Source organism: Schistocerca gregaria, chromosome 10 (assembly GCF_023897955.1).
Source record: "Schistocerca gregaria isolate iqSchGreg1 chromosome 10, iqSchGreg1.2, whole genome shotgun sequence".
Classification (NCBI taxonomy): Eukaryota; Metazoa; Arthropoda; class Insecta; order Orthoptera; family Acrididae; genus Schistocerca; species Schistocerca gregaria.
The window spans coordinates 86,189,625-86,202,315 of record NC_064929.1 but is presented as its reverse complement, the minus strand read 5'-3'; the positions used below and the strand labels follow the sequence as shown (position 1 = coordinate 86,202,315).

General features: G+C 45.9%; 1 protein-coding gene across 2 annotated transcripts in view; it reads right to left on the bottom strand.

Moving 5' to 3' along the window:
- The window catches only part of LOC126293700 (PHD finger protein 14), a 180,708-nt gene that overhangs the window by 89,832 nt on the left and 78,185 nt on the right, over positions 1-12,691 (bottom strand). For both annotated transcript variants that reach the window (XM_049987005.1, XM_049987006.1), the window contains exons 8-10: positions 11,007-11,173; positions 7,460-7,631; positions 3,377-3,509 (exon numbers count right to left, since the gene is read on the bottom strand). In XM_049987005.1, the coding sequence (XP_049842962.1) occupies positions 3,377-3,509; positions 7,460-7,631; positions 11,007-11,173 (472 nt within the window). The remainder of the gene's footprint in view (positions 1-3,376; positions 3,510-7,459; positions 7,632-11,006; positions 11,174-12,691) is intronic.

Sequence of the window (12,691 nt, the reverse complement as noted above, 5' to 3'; positions counted from 1 at the left end):
TATGTTGTCTCCAGATCACGTTAAAGGGTGGGGAAATTCAAGAAAATATCGAAAAAAAAATTTTTCTAAAAAAGTTTCGAAAAAATAATTTCCGAAAAAATAAAATTCGAAAAAAAATTTCGAATAAGATTTCGAAGAATATGTGTGTAAATGTATTCAAAGGACTGGTTATGTACTGGCAGGTTATGAGAATGAGGCTATCAATTGCTTGATGAAGAAATAATAACATGTAAACCTGTGGGAAGCTGCTAAAAAATGATCGGTTATGTGGGAAAAACGGGAATGGAAATAAAACGAAAGTTCCTTCCAGGAATTTCTCACTTCCAGCCTTGCCTCTCAATCATTCTTGAAAAACCTTAATCCTACACCCAACACAACCACAGCCGAAGCCCAGGCTATCCGTGATCTGAAAGCTGACCGATCCATCATCATTCTTCCGGCCGACAAGGGTTCCACGACCGTGGTACTTGATCGTCGGGAGTATGTGGCTGAGGGACTGCGTCAGCTTTCAAACAACTCTACATACAAAGTTTGCCAAGGTAATCCCATTCCTGATGTCCAGGCGGAGCTTCAAGGAATCCTCAGAACCTTAGGCCCCCTACAAAACCTTTCACCTGACTCCATCAAACTCCTCACCCCACCGACACCACGCACTCCTACCTTCTACCTACTTCCTAAAATTCACAAACCCAAACATCCTGGCCGCCCCATTGTAGCTGGTTACCAAGCCCCCACAGAACGTATCTCTGCCTACGTAGATCAACACCTTCAACCCATTACATGCAGTCTCCCATCCTCCATCAAAGATACCAACCACTTTCTCGAACGCCTGGAATCCGTACCCAGTCTGTTACCCCTGGAAACCATCCTTGTAACCATTGATGCCACTTCCCTATACACGAATATCCCGCACGTCCAGGGCCTCGCTGCAATGGAGCACTTCCTTTCACGCCGATCACCTGCCACCCTACCTAAAACCTCTTTCCTCGTCACGTTAGCCAGCTTCATCCTGACCCACAACTTCTTCACTTTTGAAGGCCAGACATACCAACAATTAAAGGGAACAGCCATGGGTACCAGGATGGCCCCCTCGTATGCCAACCTATTTATGGGTCACTTAGAGGAAGCCTTCTTGGTTACCCAAGCCTGCCAACCCAAAGTTTGGTACAGATTTATTGATGACATCTTCATGATCTGGACTCACAGTGAAGAACAACTCCAGAATTTCCTCTCCAACCTCAACTCCTTTGGTTCCATCAGATTCACCTGGTCCTACTCCAAATCCCATGCCACTTTCCTAGACGTTGACCTCCTTCTGTCCAATGGCCAGCTGCACACATCCGTCCACATCAAACCCACCAACAAGCAACAGTACCTCCATTATGACAGCTGCCACCCATTCCATATCAAACGGTCCCTTCCCTACAGCCTAGGCCTTCGTGGCAAACGAATCTGCTCCAGTCCTGAATCCCTCGACCATTACACCAACAACCTGAAAACAGCTTTCGCATCCCGCAACTACCCTCCCAACCTGGTACAGAAGCAGATAACCAGAGCCACTTCCTCATCCCCTCAAACCCAGAACCTCTCACAGAAGAACCCCAAAAGTGCCCCACTTGTGACAGAATACTTCCCGGGACTGGATCAGACCTTGAATGTGGCTCTCCAGCAGGGATACGACTTCCTAAAATCCTGCCCCGAAATGAGATCCATCCTTCATGAAATCCTCCCCACTCCACCAAGAGTGTCTTTCCACCGTCCACCTAACCTTCGTAACCTCTTGGTTCATCCCTATGAAATCCCCAAACCACCTTCCCTACCCTCTGGCTCATACCCTTGCAACCGCCCCCGGTGTAAAACCTGTCCTATGCACCCTCCCACCACCACCTACTCCAGTCCTGTAACCCGGAAGGTGTACACGATCAAAGGGAGAGCCACGTGTGAAAGCACCCACGTGATTTACCAACTGACCTGCCTGCACTGTGACGCTTTCTATGTGGGAATGACCAGCAACAAACTGTCCATTCGCATGAATGGACACAGGCAGACAGTGTTTGTTGGTAATGAGGATCACCCTGTGGCTAAACATGCCTTGATGCACGGCCAGCACATCTTGGCACAGTGTTACACCGTCCGAGTTATCTGGATACTTCCCACCAACACCAACCTATCCGAACTCCGGAGATGGGAACTCGCCCTTCAGTATATCCTCTCTTCTCGATATCCGCCAGGCCTCAACCTACGCTAATTTCAAGTTGCCGCCGCTCATACCTCACCTGTCTTTCAACAACTTCTTTGCCTCTGTACTTCCGCCTCGACTGACATCTCTGCCCTTACTCTTTGCCCTTAAATATGTCTGCTTGTGTCTGTGTATGTGCGGATGGATGTGTGTGTGTGTGTGTGTGTGTGTGTGTGTGTGTGTGTGTGTGTGTGTGTGTGTGTGTGTGTGTGTGTGTGTGTGCGAGTGTACACCTGTCCTTTTTTTTTTCCCCTAAGGGAAGTCTTTCCGCTCCCGGGATTGGAATGACTCCTTACCCTCTCCCTTAAAACCCACATCCTTTCGTCTTTCCCTCTCCTTCCTGAAGAAGCAACCATCGGTTGCGAAAGCTAGTAATTCTGTGTGTGTGTTTGTGTGTTTTGTTCATGTGCCTGTCTGCCAGCACTTTCTCGCTTGGTAAGTATATATATATATATATATATATATATATATATATATATATATATATATATTAAAAACAAAGATTCCAAGACTTACCAAGCGGGAAAGCGCCGGCAGACAGGCACATGAACAAAACACACAAACACACACACAGAATTACGAGCTTTCGCAATAACTCCTTACCGTCTCCCTTAAAACCCACATCCTTTCATTTTTCCCTCTCCTTCCCTCTTTCCTGACGAAGCAACTGCCAGTTGCGAAAGCTCGTAATTCTGTGTGTGTGTTTGTGCGTTTTGTTCATGTGCCTGTCTGCCGGCGCTTTCCCGCTTGGTAAGTCTTGGAATCTTTGTTTTTAATATATTTTTCCCATGTGGAAGTTTCTTTCTATTTTATTTATACACACACACACACACACACACACACACACACCACCAGCCGAATAAAATTAACTCCAGTAGTGAAAAAGTGAGAGTTGGAGGAAGGGAGACGTAATATGTTGATAAGGAAGGACGTTAGAATCTAATTACCCACAGATGAAGCACTTTGTCCTTTCCAAAAGAGTCATCTGTGCACTCGTGGAGTGATTTAGGAAAATCACAAAAACCTAAATATGGGCGGCCGGACAGAGACTCGAACTGTTGCCCTCTCGGTGTGCTCACCACCGTGCTGCACAGACCGCGTCCAGTTAAAAGAGGATGACACAGAAGCGGCACGCACCTTGTCGTACTTGTGGCGCCAGTCCTGCTGCTCCGCCTGTAGCTCCTTGTTCAGGTCCAGCAGCTCCTCCAGGCGGTGCTTCATCGACGTCAGCCTCACGTTGCGGTCCAGGTAGTAGCCGATGAACTCCACACTGGAACACGGAGAAAGCAGAATACGATACCGGGTCGTGCCTTGCCATACCCTACTACTAATTTGGAGCCCTGTAGCTTGCTTCCGGTGCACCACTGCCAATTTACTATAACACTCACTGCCTTGCATTGACGATTTAACACAGCAATTGCGTCACTATTCAATAGTAATGGACCATTCCGACTTCAAAAAGGGCGAGTAACTCGCTTACAATGAACGTATGGTACACTACCTGGTAGACCTGCGGATTCTTTCGGGTGCACCACTGCCAGTTTACTGTAACCTTCACAACATTACACTGACAACTTAAAACTGAAATTTCGCCGCTATTCAATGGTAAAACACCTATGTAGACATATCCAATGGCAAAAAACGTGTCTACAGTCAACGAATTCAACACTACCTGTGCATCGTGCAGCTTCTCTCTGATGCACCACTGCCAGTTTACTGTTCCCCTTCACACCCATACATCGACGATTTAACACAGAATTTGATTCGTTATTCAATAGTGAAAGACCCCTGCCGACTTAACCAAGGGTGAGTAACACGCCTACAGTCAACGTATAGAACTCTAACTGGGAGTCTTGTACCTTCTTTCTGATGCACCAGTGCCAGTTTACTGTAACTCTCACACCACCACACTGACGATTTAACACAGAAACTGTGTCGCTATTCACTAGTACAGGACCTATGGCGACATCACCAAACGCAAGTAAGGTGCCTACAGACAATGTATAGAACACTACCTCGATGACTTGTAACTTCTTTCTAATGCACCATTGCCTGCTCCCTGTAACCCTCACAACATTACATCGATTATTTAACACAGATATTGTGTCAATATTCAATAGTAAATGATCCATGCCGCCTTCTCCAAGGACGAGCAAACTGCCTACAGTCAACGTATGGAACACTACATTGTGTGGTGTCACAAGGCTTAGGCCTGTCCCACCCCTCATTAAATCGACCGATGCTTATACGAATAATCGTAAGAACACTTATTATTATTATTATTATTATTATTATGTTCTTTAAGTTTGTTTTTTGGTTTTCAGAAACACTGTGGGAAGAAAGTTTATTTATGTCGGAGATAACGTGGAAGACTTCACCCGACGATCGCCACGAAAGTGCGACGTAGCGGCGAGTGGGTGAGGAATAAAATGAATGCTGCAAACAACCGCGAGCCGCGAAAGAGCCCGGGCCTCGAGGGTGGCGAGCTTCCTACGTTGTTGCTGGACAACATCAAAGGAAGAGATATTCTGCTTTCTCTCTGTAAACAGATCGATCGAGTCTCGAAACGTTCGTGTAAAACGTATAGGCGGGTGACACATTAGGTGGGACCCTATGCTTGTAATACTTCCACAGTTATTAAAAAGTTGTTAAAAGGCAAAACCAATAGTTCGTCATTTATATAGCTAAAAAGTAGTAAAGATATAGAAATGGAAGAGCTGTGGTGTCAGAACGAAAACTAATACATCGCTCGGCAACGAAGGAGGACGCAAACAGCAGGCGTTACGTGGTGAAAACGAATCTACTGATAAAATAGTAAGTCTGTAATTAAGCATACAGCCACGTAACACTGCACCGTCTGCACGTTCCTTTTAGCACACTACCGGACCCTGCCAATTCGTGCACACTGCCCTAACACATACCCCAGCCGGTCGCCAGATTTCGCACGGGATCGGACGCGAGTCTGTCTCTGCACACGGAAGTGCGTACGGTGCTATGTGGATCGTGTCGACGGGAGCCATAATCTCTACACGCGCCGGAAATGAGTGGAACGTGGCAACTACTCGGAATGAAAGGAACGGTTGAGTGTTCTAACTGACCTGCACAAACTGAAACAGTGTCGCTTTGACAGTGGAAGTGAAAATTACTTCAATGAGAACAAATGCGATACGGCACCGAACAAAACTTGCCACCCGGGGAAATACCGTAAGTCACAGCCGACAGCAGAGAAAATTAAAAACAAAGTAAAAACTCTGCCCTCACAGTACTGCCGAGAAATCCCCATTGTCGAGACGGCAAATAAAAGTGGTGATGACAGAGATGTTTACGTACCGAAAGTATAGTTTTTTTTTTGACAGATTTCGATTTACCGTCTGCAAGGAATCTTAAGAGCAGCCGATAACTTCTCGGAGGAAGTAATTTCTTTTTTTAATCACAGTGTTCTGCTTTCTTTATTTCTGTTGCACGAGGTCTAGTAAGAATCGATAATCATTCTCACTCTTCTTCAATTTCAAAAGGAGTAATTGCTCTGTAGAATATGTAATTTTTGTAGAAATTTCACATTTTCCTGTCCTCTCATCTACCTGTCAGTGTCGTGTACAACCTGTGATAACTTTTTCATTTTTTTGTATTCTTCACTGTCCAGCTATGTAATACAGCAGACAGAGAGAAAGCGAGAGCTGCCAATTTCATGCCAGCAGTCGAAATCTCTGTGTACGCAATACTGAAATGCGCTTTGTGGCGCAACTATGTGCACCACAATTTTTTACGTCGGCTTCAGTGCACACAATAAGCAACTTGTGAATAGGCACTGAGCACAAGTGAAGATTGTATCACGCAGCAATCTATGTATATGAACAGCTTCAGCCAGTAGAGATACCGTGGTAAAATCAGTCAAGCCCACGGAGGGGGTGGGGGCTAGTGCAACAAGCTGTCTGTGCTCCTGTGCGGGGAGGGCAGCATTTATTTGACATGTACAGGACTTAGGTAACACAAAATAGTAAAAGAACACAACAAATAAATATACAATACAGTAAATAATAAAGATAACAAATTTCTGCAAGACGCTACTGATTTTCTGTTAGGTGGACCTTAAGAATTCCACTGTCTTGATGGCCTTGTCACTTGGTGCTTATAGGTCTTCTGTAGTACAAAGGTCAGCCAGGTTTCTGCAGACCAGGAGATACTGTGGGTCCTGCAGGTCACCACACTCGCAGAACTCTTCTTCGTTCATGACCCCACTATCTGCGGCTCGTCTCGCACCGTGATGCACCTGTCATCGATCGGTACAGTGCTCTCTGTGACACGTACGACGGATGAAATTCCACATCGGTTACCAATTACGAGTATCGTTCCGCACTCGGTATACACTTCCGGGCCAATCTGTGGACTGCAGTCACGAGCACTAAATTTTGTCAACAAACAAAATGTCCTATATCTACATATGTACTCCAATATCTTACCAACTCAGAGGACCACAATTGTAAAGAGACTTCGTATTGTGCAACGGCCCCTCAATTATCTGTGTTCTGGTGTTGTGTCTAGGCCATCAGAGATAGTTTGGCCAGGACCGACACACAGGAGACGCAGCTCCCGAGTGCAGATGACAGAAATGCACAAAACAACGTTTGTGAAAGTTTTTACTTTTGTAGAAGAGTGGGGAGGAAAGTAGAAACTGATGATCTGCCCGCTCCTTTTTTTCTCCAACATTCCTTCCCCCCCCACCCACCCCCCCCCCACCCCCCTCCTGTCAGAGGTTACATTTTCAATTGGAGGGATCGTGTGCAGCACCCGACACACGTCAGTGCTTGCCGCCGGCTCTCACCTTTTGTGTCCCTTTTCATTCCTGTTCTGTGAATCCCTTCATTGTAACAGTTTGTTTAGTTTGTTTATTACTATCGTCCACAGTGGGAGTTGCTCCTTCTGACTGTTTGCATTACAAGTGTAGCACACATACACACAGTTAGCCACACCGTCTAATTTCTGCCGACTGTGCTCGGTCACTTACCATTTCCCGGCACTAGCCTCATCTCTGTACAGATGGCATCCCAGAGGAAGTGTTGCAGAACGCCTTTTTCATTTCTTCCAATTTGCCGCAAGTATGTGACCCGTCACTAAGTCGGCCAGCCCTCTCCGAGAGTTTCATTGTCATAATAGGAGCCTCCGTTCGACATTCTAGTCAGGTGTACTTACCGGCTGCAAATGTATATGTGGAAAGCGTACCTGAAAGCTGGAGGGATGTGCCACTTCTTGCGGACGTCGACAAGTGCCGCCACCTGCGCCTCTTGCAGTTCGAGTGCTCGCGTGTCCACTCCCATCAGTTCGGCCTTCTGCAGCAACCGGCGGACCGCCGACGCACTCGTCGTCAGCAGGCGAGGCATCTTCTGCGTGGGTACTGCGGACCGAGTGCACCAAAAACTAGTTAGCTCAGCACACGTATTCTTTCCGTTCCCCACTTACTATTCTCAAAATTCTATCGACATTCGAGTGAGGGCCAGAAACGGGAGTCCGAATCTACAGAGCGAGTCGAACATCTTGCGGTGAGCTGCACTGCCGACTTTTGACGACCGACAGCCCGTAGGGTTAATTGGTAAAAGTCGGAAGAAAGATAAGGGTTTAACGTCACACTGACGACGAGATCGTTAGAGGTGGAAAAAGAGCTCAAATTGTTGCCTGTGCCCTCTTCGGAGGAACTGCCCCGGCATTCACCTGACCCTGGTTAACGGAAACTGTAGAGGTTCTGATCTGTCACCTCCCGTGTCTTACTTCTGTGGGCCCACGACAGTCATTCTCAACATCCGAGGTTGTGGGCACCACTAGGCATCGGAAGCTTCACGTGTCCCACCACCGTCTCCCGGATACCACTACCTCACAGACGCTCAGTATGGACCTCACTCTCGACCTTTTCATGTCACAGGTGAGTCTGATACCCAGTCGAGTGACAGTTTCGTGCGGTTCCTATGTAATTTGCGGGACCAAAAGACAAGTAGTGCTCTAGGTTTAGTTAATTATCTGTGTATACTAAAGTTTTTAAATTACACCATATAATACGATCACCTCCAAGAAATCAAACAATCGAAAATCCAGAATAGAACGTAACAATATTATGAAAAGGAAAGTTGCTACTCACCATATAGCACATGTGCTGTCTCACAGATAGGCACAACGAAAGCACTGTCACAAATAAAGTTTTTGGCCAGTAAGGCCTCATTGGCCACAAACTTTATAAACTTTAATCATGACAGTCCTTTTGTTGTGCCTATCTGTGACTATATGGTGAGTAGCAATGTACCTTTTCATAACATTGTTACACCTCCAAGAAATAGAGAGAATTGATTGCCACCATACACAGACTTCCAAAAGATGAATGTCAAAGTTGTATGATGTATTCTTCTTTTCCTTACAGTTGTTGAAATTCAGGTTTTCTGTAAATTCATCAGATGTAGGGAAGGACAAGTACATTAATCAGTTTGACTCATAAACCCGCACCAAAACTGTACCCGATTATTAGTAAGACGCGCATATTTACACGAATTGGACTTAGTGTCCAATGTCTGCCTGTGTCTGTATATGTGCGGATGGATATGTATATGTGTGCAAGTGTATACCTGTCCTTTTTTCCCCCTAAGGTAAGTCTTTCCACTCCCGTGATTGGAATGACTCCTTAACCTCTCCATTAAAACCCACATCCTTTCGTCTTTCCCTCTCCTTCCCTCTTTCCTGATGAGGCAACCTTGGTTTGTGAAAGCTTGAAATTTGTGTGTGTGTTTTTTATCGTCTCCTATCAATATACCAACACTTTTGTTTGGTAAGTCACAGCATCTTTGTTTTTAGATATATTTTTCCCACGTTGAATGTTTCCCTCTATTATCAATTATCAACTGTACCAGGTCAGTGGATTTAGGACTTCTTGTGCACCTGCTTTACCTATGACTAAGTCTATAATCATTTTGTTTCATAGCCCCACAAAGCATTACACCCACGTATTAGTATGAATTGGCCAATTCAAACAATGACTCACTGATAGTATAGTCGTAGGATATTATGTTTTTTCGTTTTGCGAAGTGCACAATTTTACAATTCTGAACGTTTAAAGTAAGTTGCCAATCTTTGCACCACTTCGAAATCTTATCAAGATCGGACTGAACAGTTATGCATCCTCTTTAAGATGGTACTTCACTGTAAATAACCGCATCATCTGCAAAAATTCTGAGGTTACTGTTAATATTGTCTGCAAGGTCATTAACACACAACGTGAACAGTAAGGGATCCAAAATCTTCTCCGGTGCACACCTGACGTTATCTGACGATGACTCTCCATCCGAGATAACACGCTGTGTCCTCCCTACTGAAAACTCCTCAATCCAGTCAAAAATTTCTCTCGCTATCCCTTACGATCGTACCTTTCACATTAAGTGGAGGTGTAATACAAAGTCAAATGTTTTTTGGAAATCGAGAAATACTGCATCTACCCGACTGCCTCGATCCGAAGCTTTTAGTATGTCATGAGAAAAGTGAGAGTCGTATATCACACGAGCATCATTTTCATAATATGTGCCGGCTGGCATCGAGCAGGATACTGAACGTAATCAGAGATGGGGAACCATTAATAGTCGCAAGTGGAGAGTGTCACAGAAATATTGAAGGAACTGAGCTATCAGATTCTTGAAGATAGTAGTGAACTATTCTCAGAAAGTCTATTAACAAAATTTCAAGAACCAGCTTTAAATGAAGATGAAGGAATATACAACAATAACCTATACACCGTTCACGTAGGGATTATGAGGATACGATTAGAATAATTACCGCACCCACAGAGGCATTCGAACAATCGTTCTTCCCACAGTCTGTATGTGGTGGAATGGGAAGAAACTCTAATAACTGATACAGTGGGATGAAGCCTCTGCCGTGCACCTCACACTGGTTTGCGGAGTGTAGATGTAGATTTGCACAGCAGTCTAGTGCTCGGGTTATTCGGGAACACAAGAAATGAGCTGTGAAAGCCAACGAACGTGATGTCAAAGAAATAGCTACAAAACTTCCTCACAGATTAAAACTATGTGCCGGGCTGAGACTCGAACTCAGGACCTTTGCCTTCTGCGGGCAAGTGCTGTACCACTGAGCTACCCAAGCATGACTCACACCTTGTCCTAACACAGCTTTACTTCTACCAGTATCTCGTCTCCTACCTTCCAAACTTTACAGAAGCTCTCCTTTCTTTCAGGAGTGCTAGTTCTGCAAGGTTAGCAGGAGACCTCCTGTGAAGTTTGGAAACTAGGAGACGAGGTACTGGTGGAAGTAAAGCTGTGAGGACGGGGCGTGAGTGGTGCTTGGGTAGCTCAGTTGGTAGAGCACTTGACCGCGAAAGGCAATGGTCTTGAGTTCGAGTCTCGGCCTGGCACACAGTTTTAATCTACCAGGAAGTTTCATATCAGCACACACCCTACTGTAGAGTGAAAATTTCATTCTAAATAGCTACAATTTTTTTCACAGCACACATTTTATGCACATCAGATTACCACGATCGATTTACTTGTGGTATTTTAGGGGACTCGTGGTATCGGCAAATTTGATATTACTTTGAGACGTGCTTCGGCACAACGAAAGCACGTGCCCACGTCACCGGTTTCAGAATCAGACACCTCTAAAGGATTCGGAATACAAATTGCCGGAACATTCACAACATTTGTCAATTTCTCCTTCACTCTATTCCCGCACTGAGAGAATCTGTCACCCGGAAGAGGATGTTACGGCAGGTGTAGACACTTACCCCAGGGCGGGATGCGGGTGCTCTTGTGCTGCAGGTACTTGGAGCGGTACTTGGCGAGCTTACGCTGCGTGCGCTGCTGCTCGGCCGTCGCCTGCGTCTGCTTCTCCTGCTCCAGGTGGCGCTGCTGCGTGCGCAGCTGTAGGGCCAGCCAGTTCCTGCGCCGCCGCCTGCCACACCATAAACTCGAGTCACACTTGACGTATCAAATCTTTTAGACGAATCCAGCCTTCGACAACCACCAATATTTTGCCACGTGAACACCACACCGTTTTCGAAGCACAAGTGCGACGAGGGCACGGGGTGCGAGACAATTTAAACCACAGGGTGGGGTCATACCGACCGATAACACCGACGCGGAAAGACGGGTTGGGGTCGAGTTGTTTTGGGGAACGAGACCAGACAGCGAGGTCATCGGTCTCATCAAATTAGGGAAGTACGGGGAAGGACATCAGCCGTGCCCTTTGAAAGGAACCATCCCGACATTTGCCTGGAGCGACTTAGGGAAATCATGGAAAACCTAAATCAGGCTGGCCGGACGCGGGATTGAATGCGAGTCCACCCGAATGCGAGTCCAGTGTCTAACCACTGCGTCACCTCGCTCGGTGTGGAAAGACAGTACGTGCACTGCACGCCACCGGTCCTTCCGCACAAACGGAGACGATAGACATCGGAAGTAATCGGAGATGAATATTTATTACCGACGGGAGGGACTGTAGCATTTACTCCGTCCCTGCATCCGATACGTCTTCCACAGTAACCCTTCTGTCAAAAGGTGACTTCGAGATCAGCTAACTCGGCTGACGAACTTTTAGGGAGTGGGTCTTACCGGAGAGTTAGCACAGGTACGAGTCACCTCACGACAGAGCAGTTACGGCAAAAGGCGGAAGTGAGACACGTTGCCCTATCGACCGACCACAAATCTAGTGAGTGACGGTAACAGCTTGACGGCACCTGAGCTTACGATCATCTTATATACAGAGAGAGACAGACGACGATATCTTCAGTGCAGGTGCGTACCGCGGGTAGACCGTGCAGCTGCAGTCGCCACCGTGCCCGGAGTCGACACTGCTTACTCACCCGGCGATTATTTAAATGATTAATGGAAAATCTCATATAAAGATGTGAAACAAATACTAACAAAGAGATACATGGGTTGGCCAGTACTTATCTCAGCTCAGTACAGCCAATAGATAACACAAAACAGAACAGAAAATTTACATTCCTAGCTTTCGGAACTTTGTTCCTTCATCAGGGCGGAGAGAGGGGAAAAAAGGGAAGAAGGGAAAGTGGATTCAGTTACTCATAACCCAGGTTATGAAGCAACCTTTCCTGTTGCTTCATAACCTCTTTGTTAATTATTATTTCACTATTGGTAATGTTCAGTGCCTGTTATCTTATTGTGTGGCAGCGCGAGTTATTTACTGTGTGTGTCGTCCTTCTGCACACCCAGATGTATCCACACCTACAGACGGGTTTAAATTTCTTCACATTGTGCCGCAGCAACGGCAGGGTGTTCACATGTCAAAATACTGGCTGTTGTCAATGATATGTGGCTGCATTCCCCAAAGTTGTCTGAATACTTCCAGGTACATCACCAGTCACTATTAACTTTAAATAACAATTGTCCAACTGAATATGGACACCTGTAATATTTTGTTAACATCGGCCATGGTGATTAACATTTA